The 24,145-nt window shown below is 41.2% G+C and overlaps 1 protein-coding gene and 1 pseudogene across 6 annotated transcripts in view; both read right to left on the bottom strand.

Annotated features, from left to right (window-relative positions):
- CPN1 (carboxypeptidase N subunit 1) overlaps window positions 1-24,145 on the bottom strand; it is a gene marked incomplete at its 5' end in the record, with an annotated part of 35,884 nt that overhangs the window by 9,561 nt on the left and 2,178 nt on the right. Inside the window, 8 exons of one of the 5 annotated variants that reach the window (XM_081074155.1) lie at window positions 190-301; window positions 1,655-1,837; window positions 4,647-4,802; window positions 9,278-9,474; window positions 17,971-18,074; window positions 19,669-19,849; window positions 20,298-20,414; window positions 21,141-21,193. In XM_081074155.1, coding sequence (XP_080930281.1) covers window positions 190-301; window positions 1,655-1,837; window positions 4,647-4,802; window positions 9,278-9,445 — 619 coding nt within the window. Of the gene's footprint in view, window positions 1-189; window positions 302-1,654; window positions 1,838-4,646; window positions 4,803-9,277; window positions 9,475-13,013; window positions 13,237-17,781; window positions 18,075-19,668; window positions 19,850-20,297; window positions 20,415-21,140; window positions 22,029-24,145 lie in introns of those variants that run through there. The other 4 variants (XM_081074152.1, XM_081074153.1, XM_081074154.1 and 1 more) reach the window with 4 other exon arrangements.
- On the bottom strand, window positions 19,593-19,833 carry LOC308508006 (cytochrome c oxidase subunit 7C, mitochondrial-like; annotated as a pseudogene). The gene has a single exon. The product of its transcript is annotated as a cytochrome c oxidase subunit 7C, mitochondrial-like (transcript).

Raw genomic sequence — 24,145 nt, 5'->3', positions numbered from 1 at the left:
CTTCATTTTAATGAACCACAAAATGATATTAAATGGTAACTTAAGACTTCACCCTTTTCAGATTTCTTCTTGAATGCAAAATTCTACAATATTCCTGCCATTTCCCTAAGGGGGTGGGGAAAATTAGAAAGAAAAATGAGCCCTACTCTTCTCCAGCTTGCAGTACTGTTGTACCCAGCCTTTCCTCACCTTTGCTGAGAGAATACCAGGAAGCCCCATTGGTGATGCCATCTGGGAAGTAATCCCCACAGTTCCAACCCTGATGCATCCATCCGTGTGCATAGGAGTAGACCTTGGCCAGCTGTAGGAAAAGTGGCAGAAATGACTTTGGGTGTCCCCAACTCATATGGCAATGCTCGTACTCAGAAGTAGAGTGAAACCAAGAAACCCCAGGTATAAACAACCAATTATTTGCTTTAGTAAAAGAAAATACCAGCAGAGACAGAGATGGTGTGTGTGTGTGTGTGTGTGTGTGTGTGTGTGTGTGTGTGTGTGTTGGACTAAAGTTAAGAAACCTGTATTCTGATTCTTCCACTATCGTGGGTCTAAACTTCTTCAAGTGCCAAATGAGGGATGGCACTAGATGATATACAAGCTCCCTTCTAGGTATATTCTTTTTTTTAAATTTATTTTTCAGTTACAGTTGACATACAATATCATATTAGTTTCAGTTGTATAACATAGTGATTAGACATTTATAACCTTTTGAAGTGATTTTGAAGTGAAGTAGGGAGTCCGCTACCCATTGAACACCATACATAGTTCTTACAATACTAATGACTATGTTTCTTATGCTATACTTTACATCCCTGTGACTATTTTTGTAATTGGCAAATTGTACTTCTTAATCCCTTTCTAGATGTACCATTTTCCAGCTGAGTCTTGTTTAAAAGAAAGGAGTATGATAGAACTTTGTCAGAAAAAGAACTCTGTTTTGAGGGTGAAAGGTGTGTGGTGGAAGGAGAGGAATATATTTAGAATGTCTATAAATTATCTTTCAGTACCATTTTATAACAGTGGATAAAATAAGATTATTAGAGGAGAATATATACTTGCCTTGCCAAGCAATAACTGGTGTCATTCTCTATGTAATTCATTGATGAGATAATAATTAACATTATTATAATTATAATAATTAATTGATGTTATTAACTATTATTTATATAAATTATGTTATTAATAATATATTACCTATAAAATAATTAGCCTGTTAATTTTATTCTATTGCTCTTTTGAACTATTACATAATTTTTTTTTATATGCATGGTCTACTTTTCATTAATATAGCCATACTACCATTAAATTACAAATTAGAGACCCCCAAATTCACATTTAATGCCACTAGCTTACCACCAGTACTATTAACATTTTGGCATAGTTTTTGCTTGTCATGAGCTTAAGTACTTTTTTATACTGTGGTACAATTTTTTACATTGTACTATAAAGCTTTCCTATATATTTACTGTTTAATGAATTTATGGCTTATCACTGAAAACAAAGTGTAATTTAGTAGATCATAAGCTCCTAATGAGCAGCAGTGTTTTCAGTTATTTCCTGTGGACTCGTACCTAACAGGGTCTCATGTCCCCGACTTGACCTGTGTTCCTCTCTTGAGCCCCAACTTCCAGCCTGGACAAGCTGCCATTCTGCATACCTTCTGGAAAAGCTTGTCATCGGGCGTGGGGGTATTGGCAGTGCGGCGGAAACCTCGGAATCGATGCTCCAGGGATTTGTCATACGGGTAATTGGCCACCACTGCCCCTCCATGGAGATTGGCTGAAAGAACAAAGTTGAAGGAGCGTATCCAGTGGATCACAGCCCGGGTCTCAGGTTCCACCTGAGGAGAGAGGAGAGTTTGGTGGTGAAGCTGCAACTGAAGGTACCAAATGGCCATTTGAGTGTTTGTCAGGAAGTGGCCGGAGGAGAAGATGTATGCCTAAATGTATGCCTGAACAAGACAGTCCTACCAGATTTGAGAAATGCAGATGGGAAAATTTTGATCTTTTTTGTGATAGTTTTAAAAACAAAGTGGATGGGACCGTTTTTCAAAATGAAATCTTATGTGGAATAGTAACAAACAGTATAGGTAAGAAGAAAGCATGTAAGGCACCGCAACTGTTGTTGTGTGTGACACTATGATGGTGGATACGTATCGTGACACATCTGTCCAAACCCATAGAACGTACCACAGGACGAGGGAGCCGTAGTGGACACTATGGGTTTTGTGTGATAAGGATGAGTCAACATCGGTTCATCACTTGTAACAAGTGCACGGCGCTAATGCGGGAAGTTGGGGATGGGAAGCAGGGCTCTTCGGGAACTCACTGGACTCTCTGCTCAATTTTGCTATGAACCTAAAACTGCTCTAAAAAATAAAGTCTATGAGAGAGAGAGAGAGACCCTAGTTTGGCCTTTCTCTGGCCTCTATGGGAGGGTTCTCCGATTTACAAACTGCTCCAGTGGCTTCTAAGCTTCTAAGCTTTGCAGAAATTTAGGGCTCTAGTAAATAAATCTGGAAAACTCTGGCTTAAAGTGATGGTTTTCAAACTCCTTCCCTCAACACATCTGCTGTAATGTAGACATGTGGAACACACTCCTGTGGTCATACCCAAATTTTACGGATTAGAATTAGTGTAATATGGGCCAGTCTTGGCTAAGCAGTGAAACTCCACCCTTTCTATTGCATATCAGAGTGCTAGTGAGTGACAGTATTCTAAGGAAAGCTTTGAATCCACTTGGACTTGCAGTATAAGTAAATAATTTACAGCCTTCAGTGTTTTTCCTTCTCTCAGGATGGATGTGCTTAGAGGTTTTGTGGTGTTACTGTGTTAATGGCTAAAGGTCAGCTGTGAAGGCCCCATCTTTTCTATTCCAATGGGGAATGGATAAAAGGAATTAGGTTTCACCCAATCAGAATGAATATAATACCAAGGGCACCAGTCTGGCTCTGTGACCAGGGCTTAGCCCCCTTGAAGCAGTCCTTTCTCTGTGTCCTATGCCTCTGACCATCAGCACAAAGCCAGCTGCTCACTATTCCTCTCCCTAAGGCTGTCCCATCAGGAGAAACAGAGAGACTTAACTTCTCATTCTCTTTTTTTTCTTCTGAGATTCAGACAGAGAAGCAAGTGGGAGTCTATTATTATTGGCTCAATTACCTTCTCAATTACTTCAACAAGCTAATAAATCAGAACATCCTTCTGGTTGGATATGCTGATTAGTACAAAGTTATTTTTGATTTATTATTTACTTGAGCCAAGAGCATAGTTGCTATCTGAAATCTAAACATGTCAGCATGACTTTTGCTTCATTTCCAACTGAGATTATTCCTACAAAACTCCCAATAAAAAGCTTTACAGGACCAGCCCGGTGGCTCAGGTGGTTAGAGCTCCATGCTCCTAACTCTGAAGGCTGCCAGTTCGATTCCCACATGGGCCAGTGGGCTCTCAACCACAAGGTTGCCAGTTCAATTCCTCGACTCCCGCAAAGGATGGTGGACTGCGCCCCCTGCAACTAGCAACAGCAACTGGACCTGGAGCTGAGCTGCGACCTCCACAACTAAGACTGAAAGGACAACAACTTGAAGCTGAACGGCACTCTCCACAACTAAGATTGAAAGGACAACCACTTGACTTGGAAAAAAGGCCTGGAAGTACACACTGTTCCCCAATAAAGTCCTGTTTCCTTTCCCCAATAATAAAAAAAATAATAAAAATTTTAAAAAAGCTTTACACCTGTTTCTCTCCCCAGTCTCTAGGTTTAGTTATTCACAAAGAGAGCATTTAGAACTATCCCATATAGTGTGATAAACAGGGTGGTAGTGAAGATCTGAGAATGACAGGTGTTATTCCCAGGAGTAGGCCTGCCAGCAGGAGGAAACCATTCACATTACCAAGAGTGGCATTACCTCCTGGGGAGAATGGCCTGGGAACATCGAATGGGACTGAGAGAGTAAGAGAAATGAGAGTATAATAAAGTAGTTGAGGGTCATATAGAAACGGAAGAGGAAAATCAATCAATCAAATATTTGAAGGCTAGAAGGGAAGAAAAAGAAAGGGAAGAGGAAAACTGTAAGGGTGAGACTCTCTGAACTTTTTTCTATAACTAATTGTTGATGAGCATATAGTTTATCACTTGTAAGAGAACTTTCTCTTTAGAATGTTAGAGTTTTGTGTCTATAGTACAGTGCAGAAGAAAGAACATTGGACTAGGAGTCCAAAGACCTGGGTTTTAACCCTGATTCCATCAATTACTAGCTGTATGAATTTAAATTATTTCATTTACATGTGTAACAGCTATGACACAGGGATGGATAAGAGGATAACACTGCTCGATGCATTCACCGTACAGCACCAGAATGACCAACTGAAAGGCTAAGGAAGAATTCTGTAAGACTGTAAAGTACTGTGTCACCTCCTTCACTACCACAGCCACTAACATCAAACTGTGTGAGCAGGTGCTCCATGGAGGGCCCCACACTGGGGGAGGTAATCAATATAAAGAAGCACAAGATATAGTTACTATTTTTCTGCACACAGTAACACAGAGTTGAGTTGATGGTCAATTCTTGCTTGTTGAGTTGATGTGAAGATTGCTAGAAGAAATTGCAGGTGCTGATTCCCTGTCTGTACACAAATTTCTTCTCATACCTGACTTTTCCAGTTGTCTGGAAGGGGCAGGTGGTGGTTGGGGCCTCCGTACTTCTCATTGTAGTAGATGTAGGTATTGAGGTCCGGAAAGTTGCGGTTCAGGTCCACTCCATTTGCGTTGTTCCTGCCAACCAGATACCCAGAAATGCCTGGGCCCTAAGAAGGGAAATGGAGAGACGAGAAATGAAGGTTTCAGACTGAATCTTATGTTTGAGGAACACTGTATAGTTCTTTTCAGGTATTAGCTTAATGTAGCAGATGATAGAGCATTTTCCCCTTTAACTAATCCCAAGTTCCAGTGGTATGGTTCAAGTTTCCCTGGAGACCATGTGCGGGAGGTAGAGATCTTAAGAGAAGCTGTAACAGGTGTTTCAGGATAATGGAAACCCCGATTGTTGTTGTTTTTTAAACAGCTTTCTTGAGATATAACTTACATACTATCACATTCACCAGTTTTAAGTGTACAATTCATTGAACTTTAGGATGCTCAGAGGGTTGTACACCATCACCACAAGCTAATTTAGGACCATTTCTATCACCCTAAAAAGAAACCTCGCATCCACTTACAGTCACTGCTCATTTTTACCCCAGCCCTAGGTAATGACTTTCTGTCTCTGGAGATTTGCTTTTTCTGGACATTCACATACATGGGATCATACATTATATGTTTGCCTTTTTTCACTAGACAATGTTTTTGAGGTTCCTCTGTGTGGCAGCATGTATCAGTACTTCATTCCTTTTTATTGATGAATAGTTTCCTTATATGAATTTACCACATTGTGTTTACCCATTCACCAATTAATAGGCCATATTAGTTTGCTAGGCCTGCCATAACAAATTACCACAAAGCTGGTGGGTAATACCCAGAGAAGTTTGTTCTCTCACAGTTATGGAGGCTGGAAGTTGGAAATCAAACTGTTGGCAGGGCCATGCTCACTAAAGCTTCTTGGGGAGGATCCTTCTCTGTCTCTTCTAGCTTTTGGTGTTTACCAGCAACTCTTGGTGTTCCCTAGCTTGTAGACGAATCATTCCAATTTCTGTTTCCATCTTCCCATGGCCTTCTCCCCCATCTGTTTGTGTCTCTGTACAAATTTATTTCTTCTTATATGGACACCAGTCATATTTGATTTAGGATCCACCCTAATCCAGTACGACTTTATCTTAACTTGATTACATCTGCAAAGACTTATTTCCAAATAAGGTCACATTCACAGGTTTCAGGTAGACATGAATTTGGGGGAATACTATTCAACCCAGTACATGGACATTGGTTGTTTGCACGTTTTGGCTGTTGTGGATAATGCTATAATAAACATTCATGGATAAGTCTTGGTGGGGATGCATGTTTTCATTTCCCTTGGGTAGATCCCTAGTATTAGAACTGCTGATCATAAAGTAAGTCTATGTTTAACTTTTTCAGAATGGCTAAACTGTTTTCCAAAGAGAAACATGAAAACCTAACACCACTTTTTAAAATTTAGTATTCTTGCTTATCTTTCTTCTGAGCAATTTCAACCTCATGCCTATACTTCAAATGTTATCATTCATTTGGTCATGTATTCATTCATTCATCCATTCATTTATTCATTTCCTTCTTCCATTTAGTCAACCAACGTTTATTCAAGTCCATCTCTGACAGACACTGGGGAAACAGATAATGCGACATTATTCTAGCACTAAGATTTCACAGTATATATGGGTATATATATATATATATATATATGTATATATACATATACATATAGCTAAAATATATAAAGCAGTAGAAAATGTTCAAAGGCCCTTGCAAAATTGAAATTCCATTCAATGTTATGGGTGGCATTGGAGAAGGGGAATAGTCCACTGGACTATTGGAGTCCTGTGTACTGAGAGAGTAGAGCCCAACTTGGTGGCTGTTCCTAGAAGTAGGGTGAATGGTTTGGTAAAACTCATAGATGCATTACCAGTCTCATGGTTTTCTAAGAAATCTTTATTTTTCTGAGATTTTTTCATTTTTCGTGGCATCCTGCTCATATTTTATTTTTAGATCTCATTGAGAACATAATTTCTTTTGAAGTTCTCTTACACATCTTACATCAGGTTTGATCAGTTGAAAACATTTGTCTGATTTTTCAGTTTTGAGTTTGATTGTTCACTTCTATGAGATAGTGATTTTTTTCCTTTTTCTTCTAGAGGTTTTTTACTACTTGTTTATTCATGTCAACATTGCTCTTAACTGTCCACATTAACAGCTATGTTAATCTTCCTATTGATATTACCACTCACACTGGGTCCTTAGTTAGGCAGGCAAGTAAGGAATTCCCTTAACAGAAGGTTCCCATAAACAGGGTTGGTGGTGCATTAGTTTCCTATTACTGCGGTAACAAATTATCATAAAATTAGTGACTTGAAACAGCACAAATTTATTATCTTTTGGAGTTTGGGAGATCATAAGACTGAAATGGGTCTCACAGGACTAAAATCAAGGTTTCAGCAGGAATGTTTTCCTCCCATAGGCTCCAGGGGAATCTGCTTCCTGACTTCCAGTTTCCAGAGGACACCCACATTTCCTGGCTCACTATCCCTTTTTTCATCTTCAAAGCCAGCAGCATAACATCTTCAAATCACTGCCTGGCTCTGGCCTTCTGCCTCCTTATTCCACATCAAAAGGACCCTTGTGATTGATTACACTGGGCCCACCCAAACAATCCAAGATATTTTAAGGTCAGTTGATTAGCCGCCTTAATTCCCCCTTGCCATATAATATAACATATTCACAGGTTCTGGGGATTAGGACTTAGGCATCTTTGGGGGAAGGGGAAGGAGGGGGCATTATTCTGCCTTACCCACAGGTGGCTTTAAAGCTTAGTGGCCAGGCAGGTCTTCCCTGTGAAGCCATGCAGATAGGTTTCCTCTGGTGTGGCCTCCTGCCTCCACTCACCCTCTGGGAATCTGAGAACCAGATGGGTCCTCTCTTGGGTTCAGGTTCAAAATCTGCTCTCTCTGAACAAGTATACAACAGGTGAACAGATGACTCCCAAAATGGCTATAGGATTTGGTGGGCTGGCAGGGGTTTTCCCTACTTCTTCCCACCCCAGCTCATCCTACAAGAGATGTCGGTAGGTCCTGATGTTTCTCCAGTTTCCCCACTGAAATATAAGGAAGGGCCAATAGAAGGAGAGTATCCAGGCTGGGACTCTCCCGCAAACCTCTTTCAGACTTTCCTACTCCTTTGGAAACTCAAGTCTTGAGGCATGAGTGTGCACCTCTCTGATTTCCAGTGGAGGGACAAAGTTTCCTTTTTTTCATTTGTTGAGTCATGTCAGCAGGAAATTGTGAGATGGCAAGAGTCAAATTTGTGTTCGGTTCAATCTCTTGGCTCCATTCACCTTCCTGCCTCCACTCGCCCTCCAGCCCTCTCCTCAGATGGGTCTAAAATACTCTTGGGATGGGCTGGTCATGGAAGGACAGATACTGCGTGGTTCCACTTATATGGGACAATGTGGTCAGATTCATGGAATTGGGAAGGGAGGGCTGGTTGCCTGGGGCTGTGGGGAGGGAGAAATGGGGACTGCTAAACAATGGGCATAAAGTTGTCGTTGAGCAAAATGGATAAGTTTTGGAGATCTGCTGTACAACATTGTACCTGTTGTCAACAATAATGTATTGTCTACTTAAAATTTTGTTAAGAGGGTAGATCTCATCTTGAGTGTTCTTATCACAATAAAATTTTAAAAAATTAAATAAAGTAATGAAGTCTAGTCTTAAAAATGAAAAATTATCAAAACTACTCTAAATAGATAATTTTTAAATTAAAAAACCTTTAATTTACACCTTCCCCAAATAAACAAACAAACAAATCAGGTTTAAACGTAGCTTTTAAAGAAACTCATTCATTGTGTAAGGCAGATGCCTGGTTTCACCCTTGAAAATTCTAATTCAGTAGATCAAGAAAGGGGGGTGGGGAGATCTGGGAACCTGTATTTCAAAAATCTTCACTTAAGATTTTAATGCACAGCCACAAAATTATTACTGCTTTAAAGTTAGGTACACCGACATTTTGAATTTATATTAGCAAATAAAGTAAAAGCCCACAGACTTTTTTTCCTCTCATCTCTCCCCTGCAAATACAACCCTAAAATAGAGAATTAAAAAACTGAGTACGATGCTAGTAGAGGGGAAAAAACTACAGAAATATAATAAAGTATGAAGAATCTTGAATTAACCCATCACCCCGTAATTCTGGGAAAAGATTGATCTCCCTTATTCCCAACCCCCCAAATGCAAATGTAAGTGTCTTGTGGGAGTGAGTAGAGTATTGAGGGTTTGAAGCTGAAAGTTCAAGGAAGAAGGTCTATTTTGTAATATCCCTTCATGCCTGTGTATTATTTTCCTTTACAAAGTGTCACAAATATTGCCTCATTGATCCTCCCAATAAAAGGGAGATCAACTGGAAAGGAAACTCAGAGAGAGCCTACATTCATTGGCAGAGTGCCAAGGGACAGAACCCAAGTCTTCATACATTATTATATTTCTGTTCATTTCTTCTCTATTACATAGTGACATTGACAATGGGCCAAACAGAAGGCACACTGTCTACTGGTTTTTACTTTATTCCTTAAGATGGCTTTATTCTCTGCACGGCTCAGTACCTGGGCGGCAGCCACCTCGTAGCCATCAGGGTTCATGGAAGGCATGATATGAATCCGCGTGCTCTCCACCAGTCGGACGATGCGCTGGTTCCCGTTCCGGAACTCCTCGCACAGGAACTCTGACAGCTGCAGCAGCAACTCACGGCCCAGCACCTCGTTGCCATGCATGTTCCCCACATACTTGACTTCCGGTTCCACTGCAAGTGTGAGAAAAACACACAGGCAGATAAAAGATGGGGAAGGCTTGCAAGTGCTAAAGAGAGTCTCATGCTTTCATTGGATCTTTTCCAATAATAAGAGCAAATTGCAATTACAAAGTGCTTGGTACTTAGGAAACTAATATCTCTAATACCTGAGAATGTGTTTTGAGGCACAAAGTAGAAAGGATTCTACGTATATCTCATTCTTTAATCTTCTCTTTATCTATGTTAACTGTTCAACTGAAGTAAGGGCTCAGGTCATGAAAAGTGCCTCTAGAACCACTTAAACAAAATCATTCTTGCCTCCATTTAAAAGGAAGGAGAAAAGCTCTGGCCAAGTGATTTCCCTTCTACCCTCCCTGATTTCCCGTCCGCCCACCTTCCTGCCTCCATGACTTTTCTGATTCTGGACCTTCCTCTCCACATTTCCAAATCCTCCTCAACATCCTTGTAGGCTCTGTGAAGCCATCTTGGGTTCTCTCTCTGCTGGGAGGGAACGTCCCTTTTATGGTACTGACCACTTTCTACTCCGAGTTTTACCCAGTTTTGCACATGTTCTGTTTTCTTTACTGGACCTGGCCTTTGCAATGTATACAATTTTTAATTTTCTTTAGGGCATGATTCGTTGTTATTTATCTCAGTATATCTACATCAGTTTTCCCCAAAGGAATGTCTATAACCCACAAGGATCTTGTAATGAATTTTCCATAATATGTAGTTTTTAATCTTAGTGCATTTCTTTAACCTTAGATTAGATCTTTCTTATTTTAAATGGTGTTAAAATATCCCTTCTTTTAGGAAAGGATGGTAAAAGCAGATGGCAGGTAGTATTCTTCCACATCTTGTTTGGTAAAATAAAATTTGGAATATCTATTTTAGTCCCCTCCAATCTCTCTTATTTATTGAAGAAAAAATTTTAACTCCCGTAAAATCTAAAAGTTGGCAACTACTGCCCTGTAGTAACTAGCATAATGCCTTGCACTTAGTAGGTGGTCAATGCTAAATTCTCTTGTCTCAGTACATGCAGAATCCAACCACTTCTCATCGTAACCCCTGCTATCATTTTGGTAAAGGACCAGATAGTAAATACTTTGGCTTGCAGGCTATATTGTCTCTGTCACCATAAGCAACCACAGACAATACAAAAACAAATAGGTGGGAATATTTCAAAGACACTTGATTTACCAAAACAGTAACTGGCCCTAGAGTTGTACTCTGCTGACCCCTGCTCTGAGTGACCTTTTACATTTTTAAGTCAGATTATGTCCCTCTTTTTGCTTAAAACTCTCCTGGGGCTTCTTGCTTCACTCAAAAGAAAAGCCAAAATCTCTCCCAAAGCCTATAACACGCTACTCAATCTCCTCCTGCCCAGTTTCCCTGACCATACTGCTCTCCCATTGTTCACTCTGCTGGAGCTGCTGGGGCCTCCTTGCTGTTCCTCACACATGCCAAGCATGCTTCTGCTCTTTTCTCTGCCTGCAATGCTTTTGTCCCCCATATCAATCAGGATGGAACACTCCACCACATGCTCAAAAATCACCTCATGAAGAAGCTTTTCCTAACCCCTCCTCTGCTCAATCCACAGTGCTCCATGGCATTCCCTGTCTCTCTTTCCTGCTTTATTTTTCTCCATAGCACTTATTTCCATCTGACATAATATATATTTACTTAGTTACCCATTTATTGCCAGTCTTACCACCTAGAATTAAGTCCCTGAGGGCAAGGTCTTCGTTTTATTCTCTGTTGTATATTCAGAGTCTACAAAAGTGCTTGTATAGAACAGATAATCAGTAATATTTGCGGGATAAATAAAGAATGAATGAGAGGAATGAATGGATGAACAGCTAAATTACAGGCATTAGTGGCAAGAAGGATCAGTGAGGGCGAAACAGTGAAAAAGTTTCAAGAAAGGCTTGAATGCTAGAAAGTAGAGGGGGCACCAAGAAGAGGGGCATGGAGTGAGGGGCTAACCCTACAATGCCCAGTGGCACGCACAAGCTTCCACAATGAATACACAACATGAGTCAAAGCAGGGGCTTGCTATGCAAGTACAGCTTCAGAGCAAGGCCCCTTTCCACACTTCAGCACATAGCCTTCCATGAGCTACCTCCCCACCTCCTACCCCGCCCTCCTCACTGGCCATGTAATATTCTGAAGCTGTCATCCACAGAATCCACTGCATGTGAGGTTGTCAGTGAAGGTTTTAAGCAAGGGATTGAGAAGATTATATCAGTATTTAGGAAAATTATTCTGGCATCTCTGTGCTAAATGGAAGGTTCAGTGGTCGCAGTTAGGAGTTAACGTGTTTCCCTGAACATAAGACCTAGCCGGACAATCAGCTCTAAGGCATATTTTGGAGCAAAAGTTAATATAAGACCCGGTCTTATTTTACTATAATATAAGACTGGGTCTTATAATATAATATAATGTAATGTAATACCAGGTCTTATATTAATTTTTGCTCCAAAAAACGCATTAGAGTTGATGGTCCAACTAGGTCTTATTTTTGGGGAAACACCGTAGGAGGTTAGGAGCCTAGTGCAATAATTTAGGCAGGTTGTGATGGCGTTTGGGCCGGCGGGGAGGGTGTGGAAGTGGAAAGAAAAGGAGAGATTTGAAGTTGACAGTTTAAAGGGGGAATGGACATAACTTGAATGTCATAACTGCTATACATAAAGCAGTGAGAAATGAGAGACAACTTAAATGTCTATCAATAAACAGGTAAATACAACCATGCATGAAATATTATGCTGCCAAAAATAATGATGTGGATCTACGTTTACAGACATAATACCATTCACAAAAGGCTATGAAATGAGAAATGCAGTTATAGTATGATACCAATTTTATAAAAGAAAGTGTGTGTGTGTGTGTGTGTGTGTATGTGGTTAAATATGCATAGAATAAAGTCTGGAAAGATATGCATCAATATGTTAACAATAGTCATCCGTGAGTGGTGGGATTATGAGTGAATTTGTTTCCCTTTTATAATTTCTAATTTTAATCCAAATACCAATTGCTCTTATAATAGAAACAAACGAACAAAAAAATAACACAGGGAATAAAACTCAACCCCAGACCTCAAACCCTCTCCAGGATACCATTCTCTACCCCACCGTCATTCCTCCAAAAGATATCCCTCATTCCTGACAGAACTAGAAGGGCTAATGGTTTCTGTTTCTGTCTCCTGAGGTGTTGGATAGGGAAAGACAGAACAATAGCAAGGGGGGGGGGGAAGGGTAATAGGAGGGAAGTAAAGGAATAGGATGGGAGCAGGGAAGAAGACTCATCTTTCGCCATTAAGGTCTTGAGCAACCAGAAGCCAAAGAAGAGTAGTCGACTGGAGCCTGAACTGGGGTGCAGCTCCCCAGAGGCAGGGGCCATTTGAGTAGGCACTAAATACTTAGTGCAGACTGAGGAAGAGGTGATATTTTACAGGTGGAGGCGTCCCTGGACCTCCCCAGAAGCCACCCCGATTACTAGACTGTAAGGGAACGGTCCTGCCCTATACACTCCAAGAACTGCTCGGGGCTTACAGGGTTCGTGGATCCCGGGGAAGTCGCTGAATTCCAGCACGTAGAGGTGTCTCCCCTTCACGCTGCGCCCGACGCTGTAAAGCCGCGTGATGTAGGGGCATTCGTTGTGCACCTTGTACAGCGTCCGCACGAGGTCATCATAGCGGCGGTGGCGAAAGGTCACCGGGGCAACCAACTTGAAGAGAAGGAGGAGGCGGAGGAAGATTGAGAGCAGGCCTGACATCCTGCTGGGCTTTTTCAAAGAGAATCACTGAAACGGGCCCCACCTGTCCCCACAAGCTGGCTTCTTCACCAGTCAAAATCCAAGGGCTGGACCCAGCTCTTCCTAGCTTTCCACCAGTAAACACCAGTGTGACAGCACCTGGGAAGGAAGTTCAGGACTGTCCCGGTGGAAGCTAGAAATTATTCGTATAGCTCCGGAATAGCCACTCATCTCTCCTCCCCCATTTCTCTGCTTCTCCTAACGGCAGGAAAACCTTTTGAAAGGTTTTCCTTCCCCGGATTGAGTAGTTTCACTGATTCTGGTTTACCTATTAACTGGACTGTAAACAGGCTTCAATAAATAGCTGCTTATAACCCTTTGATTCCCAGAGAATTTTGAGAAACGTGGCCTGTGCTTGTTCCCTACATTACAATTTAAAGAGGTGTATTAAAATAGAGCTCTCTGTCGCTTCCCATCCATCCCACATACTGCTGCCAAACTATCTTTCTAAAGCACAGCTCCGTCTTTAGTCCTGAAAAGTCTTTCAATAGATGCCACTGAGAAAATGAAAAGATAAGCCACACACTGGGAGAAAACAATTTTAAATCATATATCTGAAAATGTATCCAGAGTACATCAAGAACTCTTACAACACAATAATAAAACAACAACAAAAAAAACAATTTTAAAATGGGCAAAAGATTTGAATAGACATTTCATCAAAGTAGATATATGCCTGGCTAATAAGCACATTTAAAGATGTTCAACATCACTGGTCATTAAGGAAATGCAACTCAAAACCACAATGAGCTATCATGTCACATAGAATGACTCTAATTCAAAAGACACAACAAGTGTTGGCAAGAATAGGGAGAAACTGGAACCCTAGTATATTATCACTAGGAATGTAAATGGTGCAGCCACTTGAAAACATATGTCCACACAAAAACTTATTCGTGAATGTTCACGCAGTATTATTCACACTAGACAAAAAGTGGAAACAATCCAAACGTTCATTAACCAGTGAATGGGTCAACAAAATAGGGCATATCCATACAATGTAACCTCATTTGACAATGACTATACCAAAAATCATTGAATTGTATACTTAGAGCAGGTGAATATTGTGGTAGACAAATTATCTCTCAAAAAAACTGCTTCAAAAAAAGAATTAAGAATAATTAAGTACAGCTCCCCAAAAGTTAACAGTAAATGTACCTTACAGCCCAACAATTCCACTCCTGAGTTCCTGCCCAAGAGAACAGACTTCTACACAAAAATGTTGACCTCATCATTCATCATAGCCCCTAAGTGGAAACAACCCAAATGCCCCTCAACTGATGGATAAATAAAATGTGATATGCCTGTACAATTGAACACAGTTCAGCTATAGAAAGGTTGAAAATACTAATGCACACTATAACATGAATGGACTTCAAAAACTCTATGCTCAGTGAAAGAAGTCCAAAAACCCACATATTGTGTGATTGTGTGATTTCATTTGTATGAAATTTCCTGCAAAAGAAACCCACAAAGACAGAAAATAAAATAGTGGTTGCCTGGGCTGGAGGTGAAACATGGAGATTCACTGTAAATGGGCACGAGGGATCCTGGTGGGGTGGTAAGGACTTTGTAAAACTAGATGGTGGTGAGGGTTGCACAACTCGGTAAATTTACTAGAAATCATTGACCGGTACCCTTAAAATGGGCGAATTTTATGATTATGTAAGTTACACCTCAATAATGTTGCTTAAAGCCAAACAACACAGTTTCAGGGGCTCTTCATACACTACGTAAAATCTAAACAGTTCACTCCAGTGCAGCCCAGCCATACTGCCCAGTGTCTTCTGCACATGCCCTGGTCACCTGCCCTCCCACTATGGCTCCTGCTGTTTCCCCAGGTAGCTTAACCCAGCTCCAAATCCTGGGTCTTCTCACATCCTTTTGCAGTTGCTGCTACAATCAGTCTTTGTATCTCCCTCTCTTACTGCTTTGCCTGTTGTGCACTTCACCACTGTGCTAGGTGGTAGGTGGTCCGAGAGACAGTGCAACTCTGTTGATACATTGTTCCCGCCCTCCAGGACATCCCCAGCCTCCAGCACAGAGCCTGCCATGGTGTACATTTGTTAAATGAATGAACGCACGAACCCATTTATTAACTTTTCCTTGTGCACCCTGCTGCTCTGCCTCTGGCAGACATTCCCAGGGAAATCCTGTGTTTGTATAACCTGACAGTAAAGACAGCTATTCCATCTTGAATACATTGGTGGACACTCTATAGCCAGGCCAGTCTGACCCACACTTGGTCCAGAGAGTTGGCTCAAGATAAGTCCCAAATTGGCAGTACCACAGGGCTGCTGCCTTCCACCCACAGCTAAAATCCCTTAGCTTTATGATGAGATCCTGACACCCCAGGTGGTGAAGGCAGGGATCAAAAGAGAAGGCTGAGAAAGCATCACTAATGCTGTCATACATTAAGTCCTAGGACAATATCTACTGTCACTGCTGAAGGCTGGACTTAGTGGTCCCCAGATAACGCCAAATTGTTCCTCTGCAGAAGTCTTCCCATTTCTCTGGCAAATGTGCCTATAGTTCTTCTGGGGTCCTTGCTCATGCTAAACAAAGGACTCCCATTCTCTAGGAGAGAGATGCACCCTCCCTCAAAAAGCAGCTCCTTCCTCCTGAGTTGTGTGGATCAAATAAGATAATGTATGTAAGGCCTTTTGCACAGACCTGACACATAGTAAGGGCTCAGTCATGTGATTAGCAGTAGTAATAGGAACAGCAGCGCCATTAAGCATCTAGTCTGTGCTACAGACCACGCTGGGTGTTGAGGGTACGATGCCTTCATTCAATTAAGATATATATTCATCGATACATTAATGGATTAATACATTATTAATATATTAATTAATTTATATGTATATATGTATTCCGGGGGGTGCCAAAAAATGTATACAAGTGGACACTTTGGTCAACGTTGCAGTAGTTCGCCATCATCAGAAGTGTCTGGACGCTGATGGTAACCACTTTGAGCATCTCTTGTAATTGCAGAAGTCAAACGTGACTTGTATTCATCTTTTGTTCTCGGTATATATTGAGTATTACTATTTTAATAGTTTTTTTCCTTTCTTAAAATGTGTACACATTTTTTTGGCACCCTCTGTATATATAAATTACTACTAATGGTTGAAGGCTTTATTTACGTGATTATTTTTTATCTATACTAAAACCAACAAAGACCCCTGCCCATGTGGGGCTTACATTGTAGTGAGGAGACAGGCAATCAAGAGTAAAAAAGGCAGTTTCTATCCTCAAAGATACAGATGAGTGAACAGGCACAACACTGGCGGAAGAGTGATGGATGTAACCACATGGGACCACCAGCTGCGTCCCTTAACTTAGTTCTGGAGGGTCGGAGAGGCCTGGGCTTACTGGAGAATATGTGGGAGTTGAACTAGATCAGAGTCTGGTTTTCCCCTGCAGTAGGTATAATCCCAAGAAACGCACTCATCCTAATCCATGGAACCTGCAAATATGGCATGTCACATGGCAAGGGGAAATGAAGTTTGCAGATGAAATTAAGGTTACTAAAGAGCAGACCTTGAGATGGAGGGATTATCCAGATGGGCTCAGTATAATTACAAGTGTCCTTATAAGTGAAAGAGGGAGAAAGAGGGGCAGAGTCAGGGTGATGAGATGTCAGAAAGACTCCACCAGTCATTGCTGGCTTAGAAGATGGAGGAAGGGGGCTAAGGAATACAAACAGCTTCTAACAACTGCAAAAGACAAAGAAACACTTTCTCCCCTAGAGCTTCCAGAAAGGAAGCCCTGCTGACACCCTGAGTTTAGTCCAGTGAGACCCATTTCAGACTTCTGATGTCCAGAACTGTAAGTTAATGAATTTGGGTTGTTTGAAGCCACTGTATTTGTGGTCACTTTTTTTACTATAGAAATAGGAAACTAATACACCTCCTGATACCTTAAGTCTTGGGCAGACCTGTGGCTCTTGGGAGGAGGCGAGAGTAGAAAGATCACTTGTCTGACATCTGCCCAGGGTCTAGACTCAAATCCTGGGAAGCCAGCCCTGCACACGACCGACCGTAGGCCTGGCCAAATGGCATCTTCAGGGTTCTCTCTGTTTCTTCTCCTCGCTTTAATTTTAGAAACTTCCTTCTTTCTGTGTTCTTAGTGTCCTCAAATCTGTGCCTGCCTGAACCACCAGTTCTCCACTGTGCCTTAGACAAACATGAATAATACTTCCCAATTCCACATTGCCTCACAGGGTACCAGCTAGTTCTAGATTTTTATCCTCAAAACAGCCCAGGGAGGAGGATACTGTAATTCCATTTTAGGGGAGGGATTTGCCCAGAGTCATATAACTAGGAAGTAGGGGTGGGGGGCCTGGACTCCGTGCCCTCTGGTGCAGTGAGCCCACTATCCTACTCAGCTAATTCCAGTGAATACAGCTATGCAGCAGGAGAAAGAATCCATCAGAGAAATGTGAGCAAAAAAAGGAGCACATTAAAACGTGGAAAGGGTTGCAGGAGGTAGAGGGATACTTACCTCAAGTAGGGAGGTGGGGGGAAGTCATCTTCTTTCCTTCTGTTACCCCTCCCTAGACCCTAGATGAAGGGGGGGGAGAGGGAGGGAGGGAGAGGGAGAGAGAGAGAGAGAGAGAGAGAGAGAGAGAAAGAGAGAGAGCGCCTTTATTGAGCAAGTTAACCAAACTTCCCAAGCCACACCTTCAGTTACCTTAGTTTTAAAGTTTCCTTGTGTCCTCCAGCAGGAACTCTGAGCTTCTGCAGAGCAGTCTCAATGTACTTGAAGCCTGATTAATAAATATCAGTTGGCTGGACCTACAAATGAATCAAGAGTCCAGCTCAATTCAAACCACCAATTACTCTCTGAGAGATATTTGTATTTTAAGTGTCATGCGAGTGTAGGGCAAAGAGAACCTGGCCAAAACTGGCAAGTAAGGAAATTCAGTTCTCAGGACAGACCAAGTTCTTTCCAATTCTCCTGGCCTGCAATGTTCTCCCAGCTCATCTTATACTTGTGATTTTAGCACAATGGTCAACTACACATGGAGGCCTTCCCCTGATCATCTCATCTGAAGAGGCCTGGTCTTAGCTCCTGTTTATTTCAGTCAGAGTACTTGACTTATCCCTCTGTAATTATCTTGTGTATTTGTGTATTGGCTGTCTCTCCAGTAGAAGAGAAACTCAGTGAAGGCCCAGGCTAATTTATCTTACTGCTCACCACTTAATTGCAGTTCAATGTGCTAGATAAATTTAAGAAAACAAGTGAAGGAAGTAGTGTATGCACTGAGATCTGAATGAGAAGACATTAACCTGATGAAAGAGGCAGAGGAATGCGGAGGGAGTGTGGGGATAGCTTTGGAGAGGGAAGAGCCTGTTGGTTCTTCCTTAGCATGCTGACCTCCCCACCCCCACCCCGAGTCTGCCAGGGCTCTGTCCTTGAATTTCTTCTCTTCACTTGCACTTACTCGCCCACAAATCCCACTATAAACTGACGACCCTCAAATTTATACCTCTTGCTTCTGCATCTCTGAACGCCAGAACTGTATTTCCAACTGCCTACCTTACATGTCCACTAGCATTTCTAATAGGCATCCATGCCTAATGCCACCCATCCTCCCTACCCTCCACCCCCGACCCCCAGTCCCTGGAGCCAGAGCAGAGCCTTGCAGAGACAAACCATGTCCACAAATGGCACCAAATGACAATGAGCCAGTAGGATGAGGAGAAACCAATCCTGTCTCCAGCACTTCCTTTTCACCTGCCCTGCTTAATCTTTCCCTAAAGTACTTATTACCATCTATATGAGGATATAAGCACCTTGAGGGCAGAGAATTGATCTCTTTTGTTTTCTGATGTGTCTCCAGCAACTGGAGTAGAGCCAGGCATGTAGTAAGTTCCCAATAAACGCTTGTTGAGTGACTGGATGATTGAATGACTAAATGTTTTTACTCACATGATCCCATTTGATCATTACCTCAATCTTTCCTGAGACCATTATATTCCATTTACATATATGAGAACCTCTAAAACACAAATGAATTTCCCAGATCATGTAATTTCTATTTGGCAAATCTGGAGATTAAATTAGCTTTCTGACTCCAAAGCTAGGAGCTTTCCATAACACCAGAATGCCTCTGTCACTTCAGCCTGGTTACATTGTGAAAACTGCCTCCATTCTGGTTTCCCATTCTTTTTTTTGTTTGTTTGTTTCTCATTATCACATTTTGTATTTCAGAGAGGAGGCATTAAGGATTCATGCCATAAATTTATTTACAAACATTTCTAGTATGTTGAGTTCAACGGTTTGATCCATTTTTTAAAGTGACTGCACCTCTTAAAATGCTCCTCTTCATATCTGTTTCATGGATTAAGTAAAACATCCTTATTTTTTAAGCAGCTGGTGTCTTACTATAAAGAAAGGTGCGGCAAATCCAGATCCAAAGTACAGAGTCATCATAACTAGCAACCGCCACTTGTTTTCCACTGAAAATGGCAAATTCTTTCCTGGGCCTTCCTCATAGTGGCTTCTACGGACCACAGAGGTTGTGAACCTCTAGATACTCTGTCCCAACATAACGCTGTTGAAAGGCCTGCAAAAGGCACAGAGAACGAAAACGGAGGAAATGGTGGTTCCGGCTTTTCTCACGACCTCTGGTTTCCCATTCTTAAAGCTACCTGGAAAATAATTCTTTAGAAAAAATGACTTCCTTTGCTATGTAAAACTGAATTATGTTTGTTATAAAAATGCAGACAACATAGAAAAGTACAAGGATAAAAATGGTTTTACCTCCACACCTCATCAACTAGGAATAATCACTTTTATCAATTGGAGAATATCAATCCTATTGGGATTACTCTTAAAATCTGTTCCTTTCTTCCTCTGCTTCCCCAAACTGGCAGTTATTACCATGACTGATCCAATTTCTTAGGCCAAAACGTAGGACTCATCTACAATCCCTCTCTTTATCTCACTCCCCATATCAGCAAGCTATGCCGACTAGCTTTGAAATATACTTAGAAACTAACTACTACTCGTACCTCGACCTCTCTCGGCTTTTTCATCCTAGTCCAGGTCACTATAAATTTCTTGCTTGGATGATGACAACAGCTTCCTTGAATAGTCCATTTCCATTTTTCGTCCTGCCAGTTTATTCCCTACAAAGTTGCCAAGAGTTTTAAAAACATTACATCAAATTATTTTCCCACTCAAAACATTTCAGTGACTTTCCACCATACTTAACAATAAAATAAAAAATTCTTACAATGACATAAAGGCCCCATAAACAACAGCCACAACGGCCTTTCTATTCTTTGAACATACCAAGCTTAATTCTGCCCCAGGGCCTTTACACTTGCTATTTTCCCTGCCTGAAATGGTCTTCTCCTAAATTTTTGTGTGTCTTTTCTTTTGTACATCATTTAAGTCCATGATCAAATACCACCACCTTTGAGTGGTTGGGTGGCACTGACCTCCACACCTAAACTAGTTCCTGGCTGCTACCCCTTATCATTCTCTAACCCTTTACTTCATTCTTCTTCATAATACTTATCATTACCTATAGGTATGTTATATAATTCCCATGTACTATACTACATAGTTCCTATATAATACTATATAGTTCTTTTTTTTTGGTCTGTATCCACCACTAAAATGTAGGTTGTATGAAGGCAATGTTTTTTCACTGCTTTGTCCTCAGTGCTTAGAATAATGCTTAGCACATACGAGGTACTCAATAAATGTTCATTAAATGAATCAATTTGCAGATAGAAGTCCAGATAAATAATTTTACAAAAACATCTTTATGCTTTCGAAAATAAAAATTACTATATTGAATATATTTTTAATATTTAACAGAAGAAAAAGAAAGCTGAATTACTTACCTTTAGAAAAATGGCTCTTCGCAAGATGAAATAATAGTTGCCTACTAATGGCCCTAAAGAAAAAAAATATATAATTCATTAAGGGATGGTGAGTGTTAAGCTCTTAAGTTTTGTCAACCATCTGTTTTGTCTTTAGATGATAATTATTCAGTCCATGCTCAGAAACATGACACTTAATTTTAGGTAAATTGATCTCTTTCCCAGAGTCTGTACAGGGATATGCTGGGTCTGTGTTCTCACACATTTTAACCAAAATTCTCTTCATTTGGTAGTCATTCTTCACAGTTTTGTTTTATAACTTTTTCCCTATTTATTGAAGGTGGAAGTTTCTTTGTCATTTTTTGATATTTTATTTTGGTTACAGTTGGTTTCAAGAGTTGGAAGCCAATTCAAAATGCCCTTTTCCCACTATCTTCATCTGGAATTTACCCAAATAAATATTCCTGAATATACTTTCCTCCAAATGCAGCCCTTCTGGAGTTTCCCAGAAGATAAGTCCTTCTGGGGTTTCCTCTACATTTTAAATCCAGCCTAACCTGCAGTGTTGGATTTCCAATGCTCTCTGTAAATGGGCCCTTCTTACTGTCCAGATAAACTCCCTTTTGGGCCTTTTCCCCTCATTGTCTGTGCCAGGCATGCCTCACTTTTTTAATGACAGTTTTGCATACACTGTTGAGTGCTGTGTATATGCTAGTTGTATTTATTGTTTTCTTATTGCCTTGACTAGGACGCTTCCCCCTTTTGCCTATTCCTCAGAGATCTCAGATGCACCCTCGTTGACTCTACATGCAGCATCTCTTCCCCCAGGGCAGCTCTTCTTGGGAAATGGCACCACCTGTTGCCCAAGTCAAGAACATGGGAGCTGTTCTAAATTCTTCCTTTTCACTCATTTCCCAAATGTACTGGGCCTCTAAGCCATCTCAGTTTTCTTTCTTGCCCATCCTTACAATTGCCCCTTGCTTTTCACATCCACTCCCACTGCTCAGGTCTGCTCTCATTCATCTTTGCCTGGATCTGCTTCCCGCCTGGGATTCAATCCCCTCCCATTGCACAAGTCACACAGCAGTCAGTGTGCTATTCCTTCAGCGCCAACCACATCATGTCTCCCGCTTGCCCCTCCCTTCCACTGTTTAGATCCTTCATTGGTTCTCCGTTCTCCTGAGTTAAATCCAAACTTCTCTCCCTGGAAACAAGGCCCTCATAACCTGATGTTTACTGCTTTTCCAGCATCAGATCACTTCTTTTCCCCAACAATCTTCCTTCCTGCTCGCCATACCAATCAATTTGCAATCTTACAAAAATCTCTGTGAATTTTATCTCCAATTTTTAAAAACTATGGGAAAATACACCAACATAGAAGACGTTTTGAACAGATCCTCTCCCTCCTTTTGGAAGCTAACTCTTATTTGTGTTTCCAAACAAAATTCAGGCATCATTTTCTCTAAAACTTTCCTATTACTTACCCCTGGTGTGAACTCAGTGTCCCTCCCCTGTGTTTTCATAAAACTGCACATACCTCTCTACAAACATAGCATTATCTATAACGCAGGGTCTCAGCTCCCACTGCCCGCACAGGAACACAGGATATGGTGAGGCCAAAAAGGAAGACCCACAGAGCCAAGGATAGGGGGTTTATACCACTATATTCTCACTGGCGGCTGGTAGAGACACACAAGCAAACATCCGCCAGTACCCCATCAACGGGTCTTCCTGCACCCCAGTTTCCTGGCAGCCTGGCAGGCGAGACACAGGAAGTAGGATCCACAAGATCTGGAATCCGCCATCCGCGCTTGCTAACCCCACTTGCTAGCCACAATCTGCCATCCACTTCTCAGCCAGCCAACCAACCAACCAACCAACCCCCTAGCTCAGCCACGGCTGTTATATTAGTGGCTAATGGCTAAGCAGTAATAGCTGTTGGCCACCCAGCCACAGCAGATGGCCATCTGATTACAGCTGATGGCCACCTAATAACCGAGCCAGGGCCTTTCCATGTGAGGCGGAGAGCCTGGAAACTGCTCTCTGGGACTCTGTCCCCACATTATCCTATAATTGTTGGCTTATTTTTTGTCTTTCCTGATTAAAATATAAGGTCCTTAAGGCCAGAGACAATATCTTATTTGTTTTTGGGCTCCTAGTACTTCCTATACTCTATATGTAACGTATTAAATACATGTTGAAAAGCTGTAATAAATAACGAACTATCTCCTCTGCACTGACATTTGTTGACTTTGGAACAGGGCAGGAAATGATTAAGTAGAATTTCAGAAACCTGGGCTCTTCCATGTGCCCCCACTAACCCTACTTCCAACAGGGCAATCATTGGTTTCGTGACATGTGGACTCAGGTTGCCCTTCAGCCAATGGAAAGCCTGAATGGCATGGACTCTGAATCCATCTGTGTACCAGGGTTGCCTAATTTGTAAATAGCCTGGTACCTGTGTAATCCTCCTGGTTGAAAGTAAAGAGGTTCTCTCTGAGTTTGAAAAAAAACTAACGTAATGTGTATTTGCTGATATGACATCATATTAGGTATCAGGGCACCAAGGTATCAGGCAGAAGTTTAACTGGAAAAGAAGAGTCTGACTAAGTGATCTGGTCATCTGAAATGAAGGGACTAACGTAAGTCAGACTGAGCAGCCCTGTTAACTGGACCAGTATGGATTATAGGTCCAAATGTAGTAGAGAGCAACTATATTTCATTGATTCTAAGGCTGTTTATTTCACATTTTAATATCTCTGAAACTGGAATGTATCCTAAAACAGATGGCACCTTAGATTAAGAGAAATGCAATATTACAATAAGAAGTATAAAAAAAAATCCAACATGTCTCTTATCTCAGAGAGATATGACAACAAATATTAATTGAGTGAATAGTGACTAAGCCTGTAATTTTACACATTAAACCACAAAACAGAGTAGAAAAACAAGAGCAATGAATGGCTTAACACTTAAAACTTGAATCTGCATTAACTGTGGTAGAATTTTCAATAATTGGATAACAG

The sequence above is a fragment of the Rhinolophus hipposideros genome, assembly GCF_964194185.1.
Source record: "Rhinolophus hipposideros genome assembly, chromosome: 15".
NCBI lineage: Eukaryota > Metazoa > Chordata > Mammalia > Chiroptera > Rhinolophidae > Rhinolophus > Rhinolophus hipposideros.
Note: the sequence above shows the minus strand (reverse complement) of the source record. Positions and strands in the feature narration are given on the sequence as shown.